This window comes from Notolepis coatsorum (genome assembly GCF_963971535.1).
Source record: "Notolepis coatsorum genome assembly, chromosome: 18".
Classification (NCBI taxonomy): domain Eukaryota; kingdom Metazoa; phylum Chordata; class Actinopteri; order Aulopiformes; family Paralepididae; genus Notolepis; species Notolepis coatsorum.
Window position 1 is genome coordinate 15,394,952 of NC_140182.1, and position 25,021 is coordinate 15,419,972.

General features: G+C 40.6%; 1 protein-coding gene across 1 annotated transcript in view; it reads right to left on the reverse strand.

Moving 5' to 3' along the window:
• Window positions 1-25,021, reverse strand: part of LOC311245045 (GRAM domain-containing protein 4-like) — a 130,863-nt gene that overhangs the window by 79,464 nt on the left and 26,378 nt on the right. The window contains exon 3 of the mRNA XM_084334806.1: window positions 10,366-10,486. Within this exon, the coding sequence (XP_084190932.1) occupies window positions 10,366-10,486 (121 nt within the window). The remainder of the gene's footprint in view (window positions 1-10,365; window positions 10,487-25,021) is intronic.

Below are 25,021 nucleotides of genomic sequence, written 5' to 3' on the forward strand. Positions count from 1 at the left end.
CAACCTCCCTCCTCTTTACTGTACCTTTCTAGAATCACTCTTGTATTAATGAGTTACAACCTCCCTCCTCTTTACCGTACCTTTCTAGAATCACTCTTGTATTAATGAGTTACAACCTCCCTCCTCTTTACTGTACCTTTCTAGAATCACTCTTGTATTAATGAGTTACAACCTCCCTCCTCTTTACCGTACCTTTCTAGAATCACTCTGTTGTATTAATGAGAGTTACAACCTCCCTCCTCTTTACTGTACCTTTCTAGAATCACTCTGTTGTATTAATGAGTTACAACCTCCCTCCTCTTTACTGTACCTTTCTAGAATCACTCTGTTGTATTAATGAGAGTTACAACCTCCCTCCTCTTTACCGTACCTTTCTAGAATCACTCTGTTGTATTAATGAGAGTTACAACCTCCCTCCTCTTTACTGTACCTTTCTAGAATCACTCTGTTGTATTAATGAGTTACAACCTCTCTCCTCTTTACTGTACCTTGTACCTCCACACAATAATTCAGATATGGTAATATGAGAGAACAGTAAAGTGTATGTTTTATGGTTCAGTGGCTGTATAGAATGTATGATTATGTGACTTATTTGACTTAATAAAAACGTACATAGTTTATACGGGGTTTTCAGCAGCAATTGTGGTCTAATATACCAAAAGTATTCTCATAAACTCTGTATTTGTGTTTCCTGAACACCATACTTTTCAGATTCAGCTTTAATTTGTTTGAGTCAAACCACAATTTCAGCTTACCCAATTCTGCTGAAAAGTATGCTGCAATCTCCAGAAATAGCTGCTGCTTATTCTCCCCAGAACAGAAGACATAAGCGTTGTTGGCAAAAACAAATCAATTTCAAAATACTGGAAACATTACATAAGTCATTAATATACAAAATAAATAATTGTGATCCTAGTATTGACCCTTGCGGCACACACCACCAAGTAATATCTGAACAAGTTGACCTATACTCACCCATCTGTACAAACTGTCGTCGGTTTTCAATGTAGCTTTTCAACCAATTAAGCCCCACACCTCTAGCGCCATACTTTTCCATCTTTTGTAGCAAAATGTCATGATCGATTGCATCAAAAGCTTTCTTCAAATGTATGTTGTGAAGACGGTATCTCAACTTTCATGCTCCAAATGGGCAATAGTGGTTCCCACTGGAGTCCCGCTTGTCTCCACCAAAGACAATGTATATTTCCGCCCCCGTCTGGATGAAGGCTACGACTATAGCTCCGGGATCCCCTCAGCGTTCATTCTCCACAGCATCAGCTGCTAGTTTGGCAGATAAAGCTGAACCCGCTAAAAAGGGAACTCACATAATTAACTACAAAACAGACCGCACAACGGTCACTAGTCTGGCGTTGCCGAACCTATCGCTGTGTTTTGGCACCGTACCAGCGCAGGCACAAACACACACACGCACTGACCGTGAGTTTGGAGGAACTGCATTTGCCTTCTTCTGGAGACGAATGTCCTTCACTCTCATACAATGTTGTTAATGTGCCGTTACCTCTCACAATCCCCTGTGTCAGCAAACTTTCTCTCACGCATGTAAGAGAGAGATGGCAGGGCAGATGGAAAATGTGTTGCACAAGTCCTGTTTCACATCTCTCTCTCCCTCCCTCCCTCCCTCTCCCTCCCTCCCTCCCTCCCTCCTCTCCCTCCTCTCCCTCCTCTCCCTCTCTCTCTCTCTCTCTTTTCATTTGCTCTCATCTCTTCTAAATGACCATTACATTTAGAAACAGTAGGCTACTATTTCCATTGAATGTCCAAAAGGGCCTACATGTAGCATTTGAATCTATTCACAATTTTCATTGAAATTGTGTTTTTATAGGTTCATTCTTCTTATTTGCTCATAAGGACCGAGACTTTTATCAATTAGTTCAACAGGATTTAATTCGGAAAATAGTGAGACTCATTTATCGTTTTCTTTTTAAGCATACTTTATTTTATGGTGCATTTGTTAAAAGCTTAAGCTCTGACATGTTGCAAAACATGATTGCTGTTTTTTTTCTTCAAAGATGTGGGGAGCCTGCATTGGTCCACAGAAGTGTGGGAACCATTGGTATAGACTCAAATGTCAGACCAAAACCAAAGCATAGCTGTCTAGACAGAACACAGTCAACTGTTTTGGCAAGTGGTTAGTTAGTTAGTGGTCGTGGGTGTCAAGGGGACAATAGTGATATTGTCAAATCTAGGTGTCAAATAAGACTAGACTCTGGGCTTTCCCGCCAGGCCTAACAGCTTTTCTGCAGGAAATCCTGTGTTAAACTGTAATTGATTTTTTTTTTGTAATTGTACTTTTTTGGAGTAGTTTTCAAAATCAGTCATTTTACTTTTATTTAAGTACATGCAATGTACTGTTTTAAATATTGTAGTTAGTTACATATCAAATAGCATTTGTTACAAAGTACACATTTTGTAGGTTTTTCCATAAGCATTGCCAATGCAGTCAATTAGCAATAAGGAGGTGCTCAATCAGTGTCAAGATTGAGCAGTGCAAAGCAAATCAGCGTTAGAGCTAAATCCAACTGAATTCCCATCAACTCAAAATGAGCATTTGGCTTCTAAGAGATTACATGATTCCCTGGCCACATCGTAGAGGATCAAGGGACCACTTCAGCGTCAAGTAGGGTAGGCTACTCAAATATACGAGCTAAAAAGCTCTCATCCATCTCAGCGATGGTTTAGCGTTAGCCCGGCTGTCTCGCTAGCTCACTGAACTCTATAATAATGAGCTTGTTTGCAAGTTTAACAGATAAGTGAGCTTGAACAGTATTGCATAATATAACAGTGCTGGGCATTACATTTATGGGAGTCAAATTGGAAAGTGGAATGTAACCCGGTCCATCTGGCTCTCCGTGGCATTACTCAGTCACACATGCCCATTATGCACCTTCGGTTCACGTGGGCTCTCTACCAGTTTATCTCGTTATTCTGTTTTCAACGAGCATTTTTACTTCGGCTATATCACAAATGCAATCAACTTAACTGCATCTGCGTTCTTATGTGGGACGTTACGTGGCGTAAACACCCATTACTTGGAGTAAACACCCATGCCATGCCTCAAGCATATTTTGGCTTCGAGCAGCCACATGATCACACAAGAGCCTTCAGTTGTTGTGTCATCAACAATAGTAGCCTATAGTCTACTGCTCCCTCCAGAGTCGGCTTTGCTCGGCATCTCCCAAATATAACTACATGCCTGTGGGCTAAATCATAATCATCCACTCCAATGTTGACGTTTTCTGTACAGTTTATCTAAATGAAAATGTTTCATGAGACGGTCGGGGCAGAATCTACCATTGATGCCACCCTACGGGGTCATGTTGAATCGTTCATGCACTTTATTTTGTAAAGGTGTATTTAATTAAACATACATTTTTACTTATTTAACTAGATGTTTATACTAGTAATTTTACTGTTACTTAAGTAAAATGTAATTTTTTGTACTTTCCCCACCTCTGTAATCACAGCACTATTTCCCGCTATTACATTAGTTACAAATAATATAGTATCCGCTTTAGACAATAAGAAATATTGGGTTGCACTTTTTATATACTGTATCTGTCAAAAGCATTTGATACAGTTGATCATTCTTTGCTCAGAAGATGATTCAGTATTGGTGTTCCACAAGGATACATTTTGGGTCCTGTCCTCTTTACCATTTATATTAATTAAATTGTCTCTTCTTTTACATCAAGTCCATCTTTATGCTAATGGCACTATTGTGTATTGTATTGCCGATTCTGTATAACTAGCCATTTGGAACCTGTAGCTTTCCTTTAATGCACTACAAGATGCACATATTAATCTTAAACTGGTACTGTACTTAATACAAATAAAACAGAATTCATGCCGTTTACTAGAGCCAGAGATATTGATGAACAATGAATGAACACTACACAACAACAACCACCAAACGCACATAGCACACACATCCACACGCACACACTCACTTTAAACAAACACACTGTAGCACCCACTCCACACACTTTATATTTATTGATGAAGGATTGCACTACAACTCGTACACCTTACTGTAAATTGTACCTAAAATTGTACCTCATCCCATTTCTGCTTTGCACTAGATAGTACTGTACATTAGTACACTGCATAGTATTGTATATTATATGGTAACTCAGAACATTGTACATATGTCTATACCGAACACTGTGACCTCATTTTTCTTCTTCTAAATTGCATGCTATATTATGTTATTTGATACTATCTTGTCTAGCACAGTCTCTGGAGCGTAACAGTAAGACGCATTTTGTATGAAAGTATTCTGTACTTCTGTATGACAACTATTAAAGAACTTGAACTTGATTAATAGTATGCTATTAACCAGAGCCTGTCTGGACCGTGTCCCCATTAACAAACTCTTGGAAGAAAGTTTGAGTTGTGCTCGCAAACTCTTCAAGGTATAATACTCTGGCCATCGCCCTTGACCGAGGTAGTACAACTGGAGTTGGTCCCCGGGTGCTGCACTATGTGTGGCTGCCCACCGCTCCTGAATAGTTAGGATGGGTCCAATGCAGAGGACGAATTTCCCCAAGGAGATTAATAAAAGCAATTCTTCTTCTCCTAGATTTATTAGGTGTTTATTAGATGTATACCGTAATTCCTCTAATAGTAACCGGGTCTCAAATACAAGCCGGGTCTCTATTAATGGCCGGGTGCGCTCTTGAGCTAAGCAATTATAAGCCAGCCTCCTAATACAAGCCGGGTTACTAATATACTGAGCTGCATACTGAGCTAGTTACTTGATTTCACTTTGAAAACGTTGAAATGACCAGTGACCACCTGTAATTGCACTGTTTACTATTTCATACAGTACTTGGTTTCAATAAATGAACCCAGTACATTTTACTGGGTTCAAACTGACACAAAATGTTGATTTATTCATTATGATCCGTTTGAAAATTTGAAATATAGGCCTCCCTCTTATACAGGCCTCCTCCTAATACAAGCCTGGTACCCGCTACAGTTGAAACAAATACAAGCCGGGGTTACTATTAGAGGAATTACGGTAGCTAGGTACTCACCACTGTATCCTGTATGATAAGGTGGGTTGGTCTTCTCTGGCAGAGAAGTGTAATTATGATTGAAACTTTGGACCCCTATCTAACTCAATCAAATGACCAGCGTCTTATACTTAAGGTCCCCTGAGCATGGTCTGAATTTGGAAAGTCAAGCCTTTTATTTCACTGCAATAAATTCATGGAACGATCTTGAACACACCCTAAAGATCAATACTTTCCTAACCTATGGACAGTTAAATCATTACCACAAACCACTCTTTCAATGTGTAACTGTTTTAACTAGGGGTGGAACCGGTTCGCATTCTAACCGTACACCGTTCGGTACGACCTCCACGGTTCGGGCATGTGTGTATTGTTCGGTTATAATGTTAGCCGCAAGCTAGGCTAACGTTACGTTAGCCGCAAGCTAACCGTGGAAATGCTCACAGCGAAGTGATTCCACGACACAAGTTCCATTAGTGGGGAAGGGGGGGGTATATTGACGATGCTTGACAACAGAGGTTCAAAGATAACTTCACGTTTATTAGCTGTTCATTTATATTATATCATCAGGGCTTCTCCAGGTTCCAACGCTGTGTGTTACTGTTGATTATTTACTTCCTGGTGTGACGTCACTTCAAATGCGGCTAGCAAGACTCTCAAAAAGCAAAAGCGAGTCGAGTCGATTAGGTACCATGCAGTGAAAAGCGGCATAAGAAAATACTTCATAATGTTTCATGCAATTAAAAAGTTTATATATATTTAGTACACATGATTTATTTATTTTAAATAACAGTGACTTTTCCTTTTTGATAAGAAAGTCTAGTGCTTGTTGAGCATGCATCCTCTGTGCATCCCCTTAACAATTGTGTGTATTGAGCTGTACTGTATTGTACCCATTCTGCAATCTGTTAATAACATTTTCAATCGATCAATACTTTATTTCGATGGCCTTTGTCTATAATGTTGCGACAATTTTTTTTATTATTTTGTTTGTTTGCACTAAGTTAATGTTGCCTATATTTTTCAGTCAGTTCGGTCTTTGTGTGCCAAACATTATTTAAGGCAAACCGCTGTAAACCTTTTTTTTTACCAAATAAATGAGAAGCATGTTTAAATCAGCAATGCCCCTCTTGCTGTACCAAAATCTCTCCTAGCTCTAACCGGTCACTGTCAAAATAATGTGCCTGATGTCAAACTGCCTCATTCTTACAGTTTTTGCATGACTACGTTCTTGAGAATAACTGAAAAGTTGGATTATTTTTAGGCTATATATCTTAAGCTGATGTATGGTATTTTTGGAGTGTTACGTTTAAAAAAAAAAATTAAAACAGTGTATATCGAACCGAACCGAAAACCGTGAGACCAAAACCGTGATACGAACCGAACCGTGAATTTTGTGAACCGTTCCAACCCCTAGTTTTAACGGATTATTCTTGTCATCTGTGTTTTGAATAAAGGTTTGCAATTAAATTAAATAAAATTTGGATGGCGATGTGAATATAAACACAACACAAATAAAACTCCACAGGATACCTTTAAGGTCATGTGTTGTGTATGTTGCCCCCAAATTCTTGTGGGGGACTGGAGTGGGGGTTAATCTCTTCCCCCTGCCGTCGAGCTACTGTATGACGTCTGGGTCACGTAAGTAAGATTGCCAGCACACACTGCAATGTAAAAGTCTAATTCCGGACACATCCCTGCTCTGCAGGACTTACACTAGGCTCTCCCGGTTCATCGGGGTGGCCTTACAGGACAAAGCTTGTCCTTAATTCAATCGCCTGCCTCGTCTCCGATGGGAAAACAAGCATACTGTGGAATGTTGTCCGTCACCTAATGTGTTCCTTGTAGTAGGGGCTCAAGCCCAGGACAACGCAGTGGGTCTTAACCAAGCTAAGCGCTTTGACCTTAAAATGAACGGTTTTACGGTTCAGTAAAAGTAATAGATTGTAACTGTGACAAGCTACAGTTCGATTTACGGATTTCAAGTTTAGAATCCTTGCTAATAGCAGTGAGATGTATTGATGCATCCCAACCACTGGGAATATATTTTGCTGCTGTGTTTCTAACGGTTGATTTAATTCTCGGATAAAACAAGTTAAAATGGCCACGCTGGCTCTTATTCGGCTACCTCATTTGGTGAATGCAGCCAATCAGGAGCATCCAAATGTTGTAACACATATGCCTTAAACACACCTCTGAAACCTTAATTAAACCTTAAATTAATCAAATGGCTATCCAAACCTGTGGAATGCTGCGTTAAAAACCTGTTTCAATCGGCAACACTCGTAGCTTCATAGTGAGTACACGCTGTCGTTTTTGAATTGTTGCAATTAGTTAGGAAAAGGGGCTTGTCAAGGTAAAGTGCATCACTGGCATATTGATTGAAACAGCCCTTTATCCATGTACATTAACATGCAAGGTCTACAATAGGCCATTTCCCCAGCAGCCATTTTGACTCGTCATAGATGGGTAAACAAAGGTGTAACCATTATATAGAATAATGAATTCTATATGTACAGTTTCTACGTCAAATGTATATACTCTCTTTTCTGGACTCTTTTTGTATCACAAACAGTACTGTATTTGCAAATCTGGTATGTCATAAATGTATAGATGTAGCAGTACTGTCTATCATGTATGTCGTGTATGTCATATATGTTATGATGAATTGAAAATGGGGGACCCTGATGTAAACAAGACGAAAGTCTTTCTCTGGTCTGCATCTCCTTAACAATTGTATTGAGCTGTACTGTACTGTACCCATTCTGCAATCTGTTAATAAAGTTTTCAATCAATCAATCAATCAATCAATCAATCAATCAATAAATATCTATAGTTACACCTTTGTTTACTCTAATCTATGACAACTTGACAAGTAGACAAAGTGAAAAGAGCCTATTCTATGTTCCTGATCGCACGTCATCTTGATTTAAGTGCTGACTTGTCACATGTGACAGAAACAGACCACACAGAGACAGGGGACCGTTGCAGACTTAGCAATACCCTTTGCTGCCAAGCAGAGGTCAGTGAGCAGCGCGGTGAGAACTGGACCGTTGTGCTGACAGTACAGACCCGAGAGAGCTGTCCAAGCGAGAGACTGACCACACGCTTCTTCCTCACGGAGCTTTCTTCACGAGATGTACTGTAGCAAACAACCGCTTCTGTTCGAATTAATGTTGAGTTTTTTTATTTTATGGTCTTATTTACAGACAAATCAAAAACACCCGTGTGTGGACTTGCAAACAAAAAAAAAAAAAAAAAATAGAAAATCACAAATGTACATAATAAGGCAAGCTCACACACAAAATCCAAAATCAACGACCGAAAAAAAAGGAATAGGCTGAAGCACATGCTTATTTTTGCCTATCCTTTACAAATTCTTAAAAAAACGAAATATATTTTAATATAAGAAAGAAAAACTTAAAATATGCTGCAAGATATAATTAGTTTTTCTAAAGAGCAATGCTGAAGAACTCTTACTCAATCTAAATGCGCTCTTATCCAAATCGCTTTGCAACGTATGCCTCAAATTCACCCATTCGGTCACAGATTCTCACACATAGTGACGGCAGATGCAACCATGCGAGGTGCTAACCCTTTCACTGCCACACGACAGCCGGTTAACCCTTTCACTGTGACAATACAGAAGGTTAGCCCTTCACTATCACACAACCGATGGCGATGCTCCATCATTAGCATCATTAGCTCCACGGATGCGGGTTAACGGTTACTTGCTCAAGGACACTTCCACCACGCTGCCGGGGGGAGCCGGAATTAAAACGGGAGCGTTCCGATTACCAGACGACCGTTCGACCTCCTGAGCCACCGTCGCCCCCATTTTTAGGACCAATCTAGATGTCTTGTCCTCACAGGACTTGATAAGAAATCACCTGACATCCCTTTTAGGCAATTATGTACATAGACTTAAAAAAGTTTCAAAGTGAACCATGTAGGCTGTATCGCCGATGGGGAAAAAGCACGTCTGAGCTCAGTAGCGACACGGGACGGTAAGTATACAACAGTTGGACACCATGGTAATGAAATAGAGTTGATCTAATACCGCGAGTCTCTGCGTTCCACATTGCCAGACACGAGAGGGGAATACTGAGCAAGTCCAAATCTAATCATATCGCCGTGTAGAAGCTCTGAAGGTGTGACAAATTCAATTGATGCACACACTCATAACACGCGCTCGGCAGCGACGGCAGAGGAGGATTTTCAGCCATGCTCGGTAGAAAGGCAGTCAGAAATGCATGAGCTTATTTTATTTGTACACAAATCTACAGCAAATGGGGCACAAAAGTTGACGTCCGGTATAAACTTGCAAATGAAATACAACGTAGTTTGGAAAATATAACAAGACAATGCAATGTACACAGTATACAGAAGTATACACTATTTGACTCTGTAATTAGTCTCCTCCTCACTACTCTAAGAAGTCTTTGTTTGTCATGATGCAGCAAACAATGTAAGATGGGCGACACACAGGAACACACACACACACATGCATTGGATCGCCAATGAAATGCCTCTCTGTGCTTGACCCATGACATAGTCCTTCCCTCCAAGGGCACTCAGAGACCCATCCAAGTGCTCCTGTCTGTCTTCGTCAGGGACGCGACAGCGTTAGCGATCTGTTCTGCATGTTTTTCTATTGGGTTTTTGGGGGGGGGGGGGGGACCCTTGCGAGCACAGAAACTACACAGAGAAAGGCCCGGGAGATACCCCACCTGGGTACCTGGCAACACGGCATCCGGGTCCCCAAGCGGGAATCGGACACAGGACCTTCTTGCTGTGAGGTGACAATGTTAACCACTACACCACCACCATACATCTACCTCTTCATGATTTAATATGTAGAATCAATAAGGGATTGTGGTTTTCACCTAGTCGGCGTATTTCATGAGAACTATAAATGTTAATGTGTACACTTTATACTACATACCACTTTAAAGGCAGCGTTAAAGAATCTTTTACATCCTGGTTTGATAACAGTATGCTTGTGATGTGGTTAAAAGAGCCTGGTTCTGACAATGAGAAAAAACAAATCTAATCTAACTTGAGGGATTCCCCTGGCGTTCCTGGCCAATAAAATCGCGGGAAGCAACCCATTCCGCGGGAAGCAACCCATTCCGCGGGAAGCAACCCATTCCGCGGGAAGCAACAGTTGTGATTGGAGGATAAAGAAAAGAGGGCGGGGTTTGAGATAGGTCAACTGGCATCGCTATTCTCTACAACTTTCCCACATGACATGTTACAGTGAGTATACAGTATCTCTTGCTGATAACCCTCCAAACCAACATGTATTGTATTACTAAAATATACTCACGTAAGAAGTGCTTTTCTAGTAAGGCAATTTCTAGGTGGCCTTTGACCTCATTTAGGCGATCCGCCTCAGTCCTCTGGAAGTCCTGGAGGACTGCAGCCATAGCGAGGGTCCCTGGACCAGCCTAAATGAGTGCAACGAACAAATACAAACATATTCAGTTAATATACAATAATTTACGATTAGATCAAATAATTATATTTTTAGTATTAAAACACACAGTCATTCTCAAGACATCGATCAAACCAAGAGCTGCCATCTATAAATGGTAAATGGCTGCATATATATATATATATCTTTTATCCAAAGCGCTTTACAATTTGTTCCTCACATTTTACACATTCACACACCGACGGCGGAGGCAACCATTGCAAGGTGCCAACCTGCTCATTGGGAGCAATTAGGGGTTAAGTGTCTTGCTCAAGGACACTTCGACACACTGCCCGGGAGGAGCGGGGATCGAACCGAGAACCTCCGGATTACCAGACGACTGCTCTACCATCCCGAGCCACTGTCGGCCCCAGGCTGCCATCTATAAAGTTCAATTAAATTATGTTACCTAAATCGTAAGGCCTTTCTGATATCTCTGGTATGGTAAGGGTTCATTGTAGGTCACATTTCATTGATCGACTGCTTACAGTCACAGTACTTTTCAAGTGATACAGAGACAGAAAAGCCAAGGGTAAATCAGAGAGACGTAGAGAAAAACCATTCCAGTGGATTCTGACTGAAGGCACCCGCGACGCAACACAGGATTATCTAGTACCGAGAAAACATGCCAACGCCCTCTCTCTCCATTACACCGACACGAACGGGAGTATCTAGTACCGAGAAAACATGCTATTGCTAACACACTCTCTCTCCATTACACAGACACGAACGGTTTTCATCCTCCAGCCCCCCTCTACCTACACTGGCCAGCCTGGCCGCCTCTGTTATAGTAGGTCTGAAAACATGCTAACACCCGCCTGTTATGATCGTAATTCTGAATTGTGGCAGAGAGAGAGAGAGAGAGAGAGAGAGAGAGAGAGAGAGAGAGAGAGAGAGAGAGAGAGAGAGAGAGAGAGAGAGAGAGAGAGAGAGAGAGGAGAGAGAAGAAGAGAGAGAAGGAGCGAAAGAGAGAGGAGAGAAGGAGAGAGGAGCGAAAGAGAGCGAGGAGAGAAGGAGAGAGAGAGAGAGAGAGAGAGAAAGAAAGAGAGAGAGAGAAAGAGAGAGAGAGAGAGAGAGGAGAGAGAGAGAGAGAGAGAGAGAAGGAGAGCGAAAGTGAGTGAAGAGAGAGAAAGAGAAGGAGAGAGAAATAAAGAGAGATAGAGAGAAAAAGAGAGCGAGATAGAGAGAGAAAAAGAGAGCGAGATAGAGAGCAAAAAAGAGAGCGAGATAGAGAGCGAAAAAAAAATATATATTGAATTGTGGGAGTGAAACTAAAGAATGTGTTGAGAAAACAAGAAACGACAACATCCTGATATAAAATAAATAATAAAAGACGAACCCAGAGACCAGAAACAGCAAACACACAGATGAGCAACACCATGGAGACGAGAGAGAATGACAGGAATGTCAGAAATAGAAAGATAAGGAGACATGGGGGGGGGGGGGGGGGGGGGGGGCATGCCAATGTGGGACGACGAGAAGCATACCAAGAAGCTCTGAAATAATGGATAATAATGGAAATGGATGGTAAATATTTCTTCCACCTACGGCTCATTGACTCAGAACTAAAGATCATGACAGGCAGTGGCAAGGTTCTGCACCAGGGAGAGAGAAGACCTGCAGAGACCCCCCACCACCCACCGAATATACAATGTATCTGCAGATATGTAAAAGGATTATGTACAGACAGATAGATAGATAGATAGATACGCGTCTTTCAAAGATATATATATGGTAAATAAATATATATAATATATATAAATATATATAATAAGTACAAACAAACAAACAGAGGTGGGTAGTAGTTAACGCACTACAATAACCTCGGACAGAGAGCAGGAAGTGGAAGAGGAAGATCACAAGCCACGCTCACGGTCACAAGGTCTCCTTCCTAATCAGCAAAGAGGGTGGGTTCAGATGAGCAGGACTTCCTCATGGGGGGCAATTAAGCAGAACTGTATTGTATCGAAGGTCGCTTTCATAACTGGATAAAGGGCGATGGGGGGGGGGGGGGTCACAAAGGGTCAAAAAGACAAGACTGAACAAATAATGGCCTGAAAAATATGAGTAGCCTAAACAATGACAGTGTGACTTATATATAAAAAGGCATTGTGCTATTTTTTCATAATTTATGGTATGGGTATATCTATTGATCAAAAACTCAATCTTGAAAACATGTTTTTGTCAACATGGTATTGGGAGTGGAGAAAGAAATCGATACAGCAATATATCGCATTAGTTTGTTCGCTAATGTATCGATCCAGTGACACCAAGTATCAATATTAAAACATGTATGATGAATATCTTTTTTAGTGCAAATGGTAACAAAGTTTTCCATTGGGGACATAATTTGCAGTTGAAAAAAGCAAATCAATCTCAATATCGTTGGTGGTCTTCGGTGATTCAATCACACCCCTAATAGTCATCAACCATACTGTATGTGTGTGGTTAACACCGTCTCAGTAATAGGTGAAAATGTGAAACCATTGAAAATAAGCAGCTTTATAACTAAAACGGTCTACCAAAAAGAAAGATTTAAAGCTGTCATACCAAGACAATAACAAGAAACCAAGAGGTGTGTGGGCAGAGGCAGACATACTGTAACAACTGGTCCACTCCCATTAGGATACTTTTGTGACTGACTGACTGACAGCAGCGGAAGAAGCAATTCACACCATTGGCATAATAAAAGAAGGTTTGAGGGGGAGGAAAAGGGAAGTGAACGGTTGCAATCCAACACATATTCTCTTTGGTTTCACAGCTCTGGTGACAGACTGGTATCTTTTTTCATTTATATTTACCTTTTTTTATTTGTATGACAGCTCAGACTCAATCTTGATGACTTGGACTCGGACTAGGGTAATAATGGGGACTCGACACAGACTCGACTAAGGCTTTTCTTAGGTGACTGGGACTTGGACTTGGACTCGAACACTGGGGGCTCGAGACTCGACTCTGACTCGAGATTTAGTGACTCGACTACAACACTGGCATAGACACATTTCACCTGTTGAAACGGTTAATAGCTTGCCAGTGAACTCATTTCACAATCATAACGGCACGGTGGCACAGTGGTTAGCACTGCTGCCTCACAGCAAGAAGGTCCTGGGTTGGAAACCCAGCAGGGGGCCTTTCTGTGTGGAGTTTACATGTTCTCCCTGTGTTTGCGTGGGTTTCCTCTGGGTACTCTGGTTTCCTCTCACACCATAAAGACATGCGTGTTAGGCAGGGACTACAGATGGAAACTAGCTCATTAGCTAATTCTTTACATTTACATTGATGTGGAAACTGAAGATGTTGATTAACCCATTCTTCGCCAGGCATTGTACCCTTCTTATACCATCCTCTGCCAGCTCTATTTGTCTATGGAGATGTTCACCTACTTTGCAGGGCTATAACTTTTTAAATTGTATTGCTAAATTGACATTACTATGGCCCATTCAACATCAATTATCTATCGTTCAGTATGTGGGAACGTTATACTTTTTCATTCACACATTCATACAAAAATACGGTCTAGAGTATGAATATGTTTATATCGTTTTCTGCAGTATTTCATAGAACGTGAGTTATAGCCATTTATGCATTATATTAGATCATCAAATGCAGTTTGATAGCAATTGACGTCAGATAAAAAATTTCAATTGTACAAGGTCCTAAACGTCATGACTCATCATCTGCTGGTGACCGGAGGGGGGGGGGGGGGGGGGGGGGGGGTCGTTTATAATGCAATGACCGACGTTAAATGATTCATGTCGTATGGGTGATATATAGATCATAGCAGTTTGTATGGATAATAATAATCAAAAACGCTGAAACTCACCGCAGCTTCCTCGTAGCGATGGGGGATGATACTGGAGCAAAAATATCGCTATTATGGGATGTTGATCTATGCGCTCTATTTCCAGGTTGTATAATACTATATACGTCCAAATAATGTTGTTTATCAAGTTATGGCAACGGATCGATTATCCAGTGTGTCCAGATGGAGTCCCGCGAGCGATAGCGAGTGGCGGACGGAATAGGGGTGACACCAAGCACTTCCGGCCCCACTTCCGGTTTGGCAACTCGCCGATCGGCCACCAGGTGGCGGTATTGAAGCGCTGGAGAGTTGAGTGGAGATCTACAGCACCAGTCATGACTCCGTGGGTGAAATGTGAATACCATGACGAAAATTTTAAATATTGATCTCGATGACGGCGTAATCCGTCATTGGCGGAGAATGGGTTAATGTGCACCGTCCCTGGGTAAAAAAATTATTAATAAACTAAACTAATCTATAACCATATGTTATAAACCTGTGATGACTTTATGGGGCGACAGTGGCTCAGGACGTAGAGCGGTCGTCTAATAATCATAAGGTTCCCGGTTCGATTCCGGCTCCTCCCTGCAGCGCGTCGAAGTGTCCTTGAGCAAGACACTTAACCCCTAACTGCTCCCGATGAGCAGGTCGGTACCTTGCATTAGGGCTGGGCAATTAATCAAAAAAAAATCGCGATCTCGATTCATAGACCTATGCAATCTCATTTCTAAATTATGATGATTTTTTTTGTAAATTTTTTTTAATGATTTATTAAAATATGTTTTGTTGAATTTTTTTTTACATTTTTACTTAACTTTTTTTTTTAATTATGACGATTCTGACTTGAGTTATTTTGTATGTTACAAGATACTTTTAAGTTTAAGTCAAGCACTTTCATATATGTTATGTTTAAGTTTAAGTCAAGCACTTTGATATAATGTTATGTTGTCTGTTTAAGAAAGAGTGCAATAAATGATTTAATTGAAAAAATAAGAATCGTGTGAGAGAATCGTGATCTCAATTCTTAGAGAGAAAAATCATGATTCACATTTTATCAAGAATCACCCAGCCCTACCTTGCATGGTCACCTTCGCCGTCTGTGTGTGAATGTGTGAGTGAATGGGTGAATGTGAGGCATAAGTTGTAAAGCGCTTTGGATAAAAGCTGCTATATAAATGCAGTCCATTTACCAGTTGCGGCTGTGTTTCAGCTTGACAATATTGCAGGCCATGTTTCAGCTCGACAGTGCCATTTCCACCCACTATCTCAGATCCAGGCTATTACTTCTATCTGATCTGGAGAATGAAGTGAGTAACAGAAGAACAGAATGGACCGGGCCTCGTGTATATAAAATACAAAGGGACGGTGTCAAAGTGTTGAACAACATGAAAGCTGTTGTTCTGGTCCAATCAGCCAGCTCCAGATCCCTCAGATCAAACAACCAAATCTGCCTTAAAATCCCACACGCAAGACTGGTGACGAAGGGAAACCGGGCATTCGCAGTCGCAGCACCTCATGGTACCAAAGCACCTCAAAGGCGCACAGGGAACAAAATAAACTTTTTGACTTACCAGCCATTTGGCTGGTAGATTTTAAAAACTACCAGCCAGGCAGATTTTTTACCAGCCAAAAATTAAAAATTGCTTTTTAGTATATATATATGTGTTATTATGACTATATAATACTCTCATATGCTATTTTCAATTAATATCATAAACAACATAAGGAATTAGGGGTGCACCGATGTATCGGTCGGGTATCGGTATCGGCCGATAAGTGCCTTGTTGACTGCAATCGGCCTATCGGCCGATAAGCTCGAATGTGCCGATGGCAGTAGCCGATAAATATCCATCAATTTGTGTAGCGTCAAGACAAAAAAAAGTTCACTCGCGACTTGCACAACACCGTCCCCAGTCCCCCCCCCCACACACACACAAGCTACTAGGGATGGGTACCTTTCACATTTGAACCGATACCGGTACCTGTGAATCGATACCGGTACCCAACGGTACCTTTTTTCGGTACTTTAGTCTCAAGAAATGTTATTTACCTACCTCAGTCGTGAAAAAAAAATCCAAACTTCAAATAACTACAATTTCGACAGTTTTCGGCTTGCCATTGCTCCGACTGCTTTGTTGTTGAATCAAGTCAAATCCTAGGTAAGCATATATTGTGCGTGTGAACGTTGACATGAAAAGAAAAAAAAATCACTTGATTCGATACTCTGTAGTACCGACGTGTTTCGGTTCAGTACCTCAAAAGTACCGAATTCAGTACCCATCCCTACAAGCTACTGCATCAAAGTTACTACTTATGATTAACAAGGCATTCATTTTGTGGCATTAACGTTATATAGTTAGTGTTACATGTTCAATAACATCAGCATATTATTTACCAGAACGTAGCAAGCGTTCATACTAGCTCAGTTCCTTCCGTTGCTCACAGAGCCCTGAGTTTTACCCATTCTGCAATCTGTTAATAACGTTTTCAATCAGACACATGTATAGAAAGGCTTTGTTTTATTATAACATTAGTTGCAGTAAAATCATTATGCCTCATTTAAGTCATCCTGCGGAGGTAAAAGCTAAACGTCAGCCGCGCGTCAACATTGTTGTTGTAGAAAAGCTCTCGTCAACTCAAAATCAATGGCGGACAAAAGCCGAAGTAAAAAATGTATACGCGCTTGCCGATTGCGATTGGTGGTAACAGCAGAGGCGGGTGCAAGCGGTGTGTGACGTAATTGGCAGAATCGACTGTCAATCAAAATTTCATTGGTTGAGACAATAGTATCTAGCTGTAGCCCAGCAGGTAGACCATGCTGGGAGAACTAGTATCTAGCTGCAGCCCTGCAGAACATACTGGGAGAGAGATAGTGCTATTTCTTGATGTTTCCTTTTTTTAAGTAAGTAAAGAGGCCTATGTTCATATCGGTGAGCACAAATATACAGTGGTTTCATAAAAAAAAATATTAAAAAAATAATTGTTGCCACAAATATCGGAATCGGTATCGGTATCGGCCGATTGTGTTAGTTGAACAATCGGTATCGGTGGCAAATTTTCATATCGGTGCATCCCTATAAGGAATATTAGCATAATTTTGAGTGGACTGAAGGAATGAGTCGGCGTTAATAGTTTTAAATGCAAATAATTTATTGAAACATAGAAGTGGGGTCGGGGACACACACACTGTTTCAACTCACCACCCCTGCATCATATTGTAGTCTAGTCTGTCTTCAAACTTCCACTCCTCTCGAAACCTTTTTATATTTGAATATCAACATTATCTGTGCATCCTCAGTAATCCTCAGTTTACTACAATATACTCCTCTCCTGAGTCCTGACTAGTGACTTCATCGTCTTTCCAAACGCACGCACACACACAGAGAAAGGGAGAGCCTGGTCTACAAGATACACTACACGACCAAGGTACCCATGTACATGTCAAAATACTTCCCAAAGGTCAGTGAATACCACGATCACAACACCAGAGGGAGCTCCACAAATCATGTTAAACCCAGATTCGGCTCAAACAAGGGACTAAACACGTTTCACAATTATGCCACATCAATGTGGAACGCCCTACCCAAAGCTGTAAAGGAATGTGAATCATTCACTACCCAGTACCCACTTTCAAAACCACTCTCAAAGAACACCTATGGGAGACTGCAATTCGAAACTGGCCCCTGTAAATGTCCTAACCCAACCCCCTCCAATGTACAGTAAATGACCAAGTATGGTTGTCAATATTCCAATGTACAGTTTTGCTTGTACAGTTGTACAGTGTTCCCCTGAATCCCCACCCACCCCTCCTACCCAATCCACCCACCCACCCCACCCACCCAACCACCTCCAATTTGCAATGTTCCATTAATGGCCTGTCATTTACCCCTATAAATAACAGTCTCCCCATTAATTAAATGACATGGATCAGCTTCCATCCTATGCAAGGTAAATTGGGCCGACCCCGTTTTAATAAGCCAGCCCATCAAAGCGCGTGCAGATCGTTAGTGAGGCCGGGGAGAGGATTTTTACTAGTAACAGTTGCACATAGACAAATGACAGTGGAAATGAGAGGGGCTAGGGCAGATAGATAACCACGGGAACAGCCCTGTGTCGTCACCTTTCCCTTGTTTCTATGGAAACTAGCCCAAAACACAAAAACCAAACCCAACCTTGTGCTCATCTAGCATAGGCACACATCTCTTGGCAAATGACAAAGAGACAAGAGTCTGTTTTATACACTCCCCTCAATCTAGATCTAGTCTAGGACCAAAACATGATTAATCGTTCCTATTCTGCTCATTCTTAAAAGATACAGTACAATGATGTTTTAATTCAGTCATCGATTACTTATTGTGGAATGTTAATGTCATAAGTCTAAGTATAATTTCTTTCAGCTTCAGAAGTATCATTTGTTTAGTAATATAACCGTTTTAGGGCTTACTTAAAATCGTCAGAGGAGCCAAGAACTAAATAATTCCACTGCTCTGTGGTCTAACGGGACTAGAAGATGTGACAATACTACTGATCGTGATTCATTGTTTTATCAAGCCAGCACTTTGATAGGATCACAGTGGGCACATGGGAAACACACCTCGGTGGGGAAGGAGCAGTGCATTGATCCGGGGTGTAAATCACTGAATGAATAATATATGCCTTCTACTTTCATAAAGCTGCACAAATCTATAGGGCTATCCCGTTTCTAAAGACATCGACATTCCCTGCCATATTGTTTGAGGACCTAGCTAGTAATAATAATAATAATAATAAACAACGTGTATAGCACCTTTCATATTAGCATTTGCAAGAATTGCCCAAAGTGCTTCACAGCAGTGATGCAGACACAAAATAGACAGGCCTAAAATGAGCATAAAATTGGCATAATTATAGATAGGCATAAAATGAATAAGTTCTCTAACGTAGAGCACAGAATGAACTACTGTATGGATAAGTTCTCTAACGTAGAACACAGAATGAACTATGAATAAATTCTCTAACGTAGAACACAGAATGAACTATGAATAAATTCTCTAACGTAGAACACAGAATGAACTACTGTATGAATAAGTTATATAACGTAGAACACAGAATGAACTATGAATACATTATCTAACGTAGAGCACATAATGAACTACTGTATGAATACACAGTGTTTCCCCTATATGCATTCAGCAGTGGCGCTGCAGAGGCACAGCACCGCTGCTGAATTTTTTTCAGGGGAAACACTGAATACATTCTCTAACGTAGAACACAGAATTAACTACTGTATGAATAAGCTCTCTAACGTAGAACACAGAATGAACTACTGTATGAATAAGCTCTCTAACGTAAAACGCGTAGAGAATTTATATAAAAACCTCCCGGACAATCTGTAATAGATTTCTGTCAGTTGTGAAAAATAAAACAATTAAAATGAAAATCCTCTGTAATCCTGATATCTTGCTAGCTCCTGTAATGTGAGACAGTTTTATAATGCAAGTTGTGAGTGGTAAGGTATGCACGTGGGGGGGGGGGGGGGGGGGGGTTGAATATACACATTTATGTTTATGAATGGCAGCCGATCACCATCCTTGGCCAGTCTTGGGCATAAATATTGTATCTCTCTATGCGGTCACCTTTCCAGAGTAGTCAGCCAGCTTGTCAAAGTACCCTCGTAAGCCAGAGAATTATTAGCCTGCAATTAGCCTCTCTATGGAGTCAATGTGGCAGACAGGAGTGCAGGCAAATTTGGACTGAGGCGACACGACCTGAAGCTAAGTGGCGTAAAACGAGACAGAACTGACCTCACCACTAAATTGCTGACAACACAGAGCAATTAATTTGGTCAAAAAGGTCGACGGTGTGATGAGATGAAAGAAGTGCCTTTTATCCACTTAAGACACAGCGTCTTACACACGATGCACCGTCCAGTGGTTTCTGCCATCCAGAGTCCTTAGTTACCATGGAAACCACTCACTGCTATGCCCAGCCTTTTGGGAGAGGATTCCTTTTAAAAGATCTAACCTGTTAAGCCGTAAGGGACCCTGCTTTTCTTTATCATAAATCGATCAATAGAGACCGTATTATATCCCCAATTATCATATCATGGGGTATCATTGGAAAGCCACACTCATTTGCTACAACCCTGTCCAAAGGTTTTCGAGATCGCCAAATGATTGACGGAGCTAGAGCCCCCGGAGGTCGGGGGTGGTAATGTGTACTTTGGCGCACACGCCTCACATATCGGCACGTAACTCGAGATTTTGTCACCTGAAAAGGCAATTGACAGGCAACAAATAGGGCTTTAATTTGATCTATATATTGTATTAAAAGAAATGCACACCCGAGCCGCTAGAGGTCGGCAAAGTGGCGCGTCGCGAATCGTCCTCATGAGGGCCGATGTTAAGAGGTTGTTGTTTTTTTTGCCAAGAGTAAAGACCATAACCCTATCAAAACAGCAGTCAAAGTGTATATTTTCATTTTTACCGATGTTTTGTAAGATTTACCGAAAATAAGAATTTATCGAAAAAATGCTAATTATATCTCTTTTATCGTAAAAACGTGAGGAAATGAATAAATCCAGATTTAACCCTGCCATTGGAAATAGGAGCCTTTTCCCTATCCATAGATGTATGATTTGGCCATAATAAGGTCAAGGTCAAGTTCAAGGTCAAATATGAATTTATAATTAAAATCGATTATCATTTATTACTATATCTACAAATCCTTCTATTTAATCATCTTCCCTTTATTCATTTGCTTAGATCTTTTGTACACTTGATCTCAATGAGGTGGTGAATGAGCTCATGGAGCGAAATCTCTTTGTTACAATTGTAACATAGTGTTATTCACCGGCACAGATGCAAAAAAAATATCATTTATATTCTCCTTTTTTTCATTACAATTTACTCAAGCCTAGTAAATGACACAATATTTCTGACACTGGGAATACATACCCCCATGTTCCTAGATACCAAGAACATGCTAATTGACCTTGTAGAAGTGGAGCAATCTTCCATTTACTTAGGCATGTACCTTTAGGCGAAATTTTTAAAATAGGGCTACAGCTTAAGAAACTCTCATCTGATTCATTTTAAAAGATCTTTAAAAGAAACTCGCATCTGAAAGGAAAAAAAACTGTGATTTTATTTATGTCTGCACTTTATGTGCTCATTTTATGCCTGTCTTTTTTCTGTTGTGAAGCACTTTGAGCTGCAGTTTCTGTATGAAAGGTGTACAAATAACGTTTTTTATTATTATTATTATTATTATTATTATTATTATTATTATTATTATTATTATTATTATTATTATTATTATTATTATTATTATTATTATTATTATCTGACCTTAGAAAGCAATAGATTATAATTTGCTCAACATAAAATCACATCAAAAGTAATAATTTTCCCTGGACGTGTTTGTTTTGTAGCAAGTAGTTACACTTGCCACCATCTTTGGTGTTTTCCCCATTCCCCCATGTACAGTATAAGAAGTGGTGTGAAATGGACAGAACTAGCTACGGGTTCGCCGTCAGGAGGACAGAAGAGGCAGCTACTGTACGCCAACAGTGAAAAATGAACACAATCACAGAGTTACTCATTGAAACGCTGACAGCAGCAGCAGCAGCAGCAGCAACGACAACATAGAGGAGGCAACCAAACAAGGAGCGGGAAAAGATCAGACGGTTGTGCATCAGACTATTTATTTTCCCTCTGGGTTTGATCTTCAAAAGACACCGTCGGCGTCACATCATATCCTGTTCTCTAACATTACAAACGCTGGGATGCAACAGAAAGACCATGAGGATGAAAGGGACCGGATTACGAGAGCAAGAATTTCAATAATATCATCCGAAGATCATCCATATTAGATTAGATTAGATTCAAATGTATTCAGAACACAGCCGCCCCGCCTGATCTCCAACCTACCAAAGTCAGCCCATGTTACTTAGGGACCTGCACTGGCTCCCCATCGCCACGTGAATCCGCTTCAAGGCCCTCGACCCGGCATATCACACAGCGAAGGGAACGGCCTACCGCCTACCTCCGGTCAATGGTCTCTAACTACACACCCTCAAGACCCCTCCTCCGCTCTACATCCTCTGGACACCTCAGACCCACTCCTATCATCAAAGAGACGCTGTCTATTCTCGGTCCTCGCTCCACAATGGTAGAACGGACTTCCCCACCCGTTAGGACAGCTGCCTGAAACCCGACCAATCTTTCGCTGTCGACTTCAATCAATATCTGAAAATAAAATGTGTCTTCTATCATGCACTCTTCTGCACTATACTAATATGTCTTTACGACTATGCACTCAACACTGCACCACCAAGTTTCAGAACATTGTTACTCAACTGAAAGAGTTGTACCCTTCCTGTTGACTTATCGTACTACAGAACTTGTAAGTCGCTTTGGATAAAAGCGTCAGCTAAATGACTGAATGTAATGTCATGTCAATGTATTGTCATTATACAACAACACAGTACAACGAAAAGAGGTTTGGCATCAAACCAGAGTGCAAATGTAGCAGTAAAGTGCAACAGCAATATACAATGTACAGGTGATTAAGCTAGGGTACAAAATATGCACATTTTGCAAAAGAGTGTAGTGCTAATCAGATGTATGTACACTAGTTGTAGTATACTATGTACAGTGATACAGGTGCAAAGACAGTATGATAGTAGTCATACTGTCCAGCAGCGTAACTAGTAAGAGTAGGATATGTACAGTTATAGATATAGTATCTACAGATATGTAGAAGGGCTATATGTAGGTAAATAGAGACAGGTGTGGAATGTGGATAGATATATATGCGTGAGAATAAATATATATATATATATATATATATATATATATATATTATATATATATATATGGTATATCCAGCATTTGAACATGCTATCATACAGAGCTATGGGTTATATGCAGGTGTATAAGTAAGTATATAGAGGGGTTATATGCAGGTATATTCTGAAAAAAAATATTTACAGTATATATGTGGTAAATATAAGAATATAAATGTAAATATAAATATATGGTAAATGGCTGCTTTTTTATATACTGTAGCGCTTTTATCCAAATCGCTTTACAATTTGTTACTCACATTTGACCCATTCACTCACACATTCACACACCAACGACGGAGGCGACCATGCAAGGTGCCAACCTGCTCATCGGGAGCAATTAGGGGTTAAGTATCTTGCTCAAGGACACATCGACACGCTGCCCGGGAGGAGCGGGAATCGAACCAGGAACCTCCGGATTGCCAGACGACTGCTCTACCTCCCGAGCTACTGTCGCCCCTGATATGCAGTATATACGCAAATTACTCTGGGAATCTTGTAAGCACCTGGCCAGGAGTCCTGCAATTAATTTCACATAAGCTTTAAAGAATTAGAAGATAAAAAGTTTCAAAGTTAATATGTTATTATGGTCAATACCAAAGACGCTGTGAAGAAGTAACCAACTAGCTAAGTGAATGAAAGGGTGAGCCGGTCACGGCATGAGACTGCGTCTGCTTCAGTCAGAAACTATTGCCTCACACATATATAGCAGTCGGAGGCTTTTCTCTCCATCTTTGCCCGTGAGGACAAGATCAACAGGAAATGGACAGCATAAACAGAAGCACCTTCTATCATTGGGAGTGGGGGGGTTTGGCCCAAATGCCTCTGAAAACAGGCCAGCACAGAGAGTGACTGGACTTTAATGAAGCAGCCAGAAAGATTCCACTCTAGATTGTGAGCGGAATGTTCCTCAAGAGAGCCTGCTTGTTTCGTCGACAAGAGGAGGAGCATCGGGAATTGTCGCAGATCATTTCTAACGACGTCGTTTTGCGAGATGGAAGTAGTTATTTTGTAAACATTTGTTGTGTCACAGAATTGCTATGAGATTCTTGGCATTTTCATCCATAACCAGGAGCCTGTATCCTTAAATCCCAAATCTACTGTGATTCCACCACAGAGGCATGTCGGTGGAGGAACGTGCGGCACAGCATGCAGCACAGCATCACGTGAAGATAAATCTACTCTCAAAGTGAAAGTGAAACTTTAAGCTACGCTGTAGCTCTGCCGCGGCATGGACCTATAAAATAGCTCTATAGCAATTATTTTATATATTATATATAGCAAAAACTATGCTGTGCAATTATATAACCGCAGAAAAGGCTGCAATTTGCGATTTAATTATATATAAATTAGGGATGTTTGATATTGGCTTTTTTTTTTACCGATATCAGATATAGTCCAACTCTTAATTTCCGATACCGATATCAACTGATACCGATATATGCTGGGTTTCCCCCGCCAAAAAACTGAATAATTTCAGGTAATTACCATTACATATCTCTTGTCATGGAATTAACACAACATTATGCATACTTTTCACAATAAATAAAATAAGAATTTGTTCTTACTTGCTTGCCTGGGTAAGTAAAGGTTAAATAAATGTCCAAAATGATATTTTTTTATTTTATTATTACTGATAACGATAATTTCCGATATTACATTTTAATGTCAATATCGGACATCCCTACTCTATAGCAATTATTTTATATATTATATGTAGCAGAAACGATGCTGTGCAATTATATAACCGCAAAAAAGGATTTAATTATATATAAATGGAGAAACATGCAGCACACGACACGCAACAACACGGTTCACGAAACGACAGAAAAAGCGAAAGCAGCGTATCCCTACTTGAGCCTCGGCCAGCAGCGAGAGCC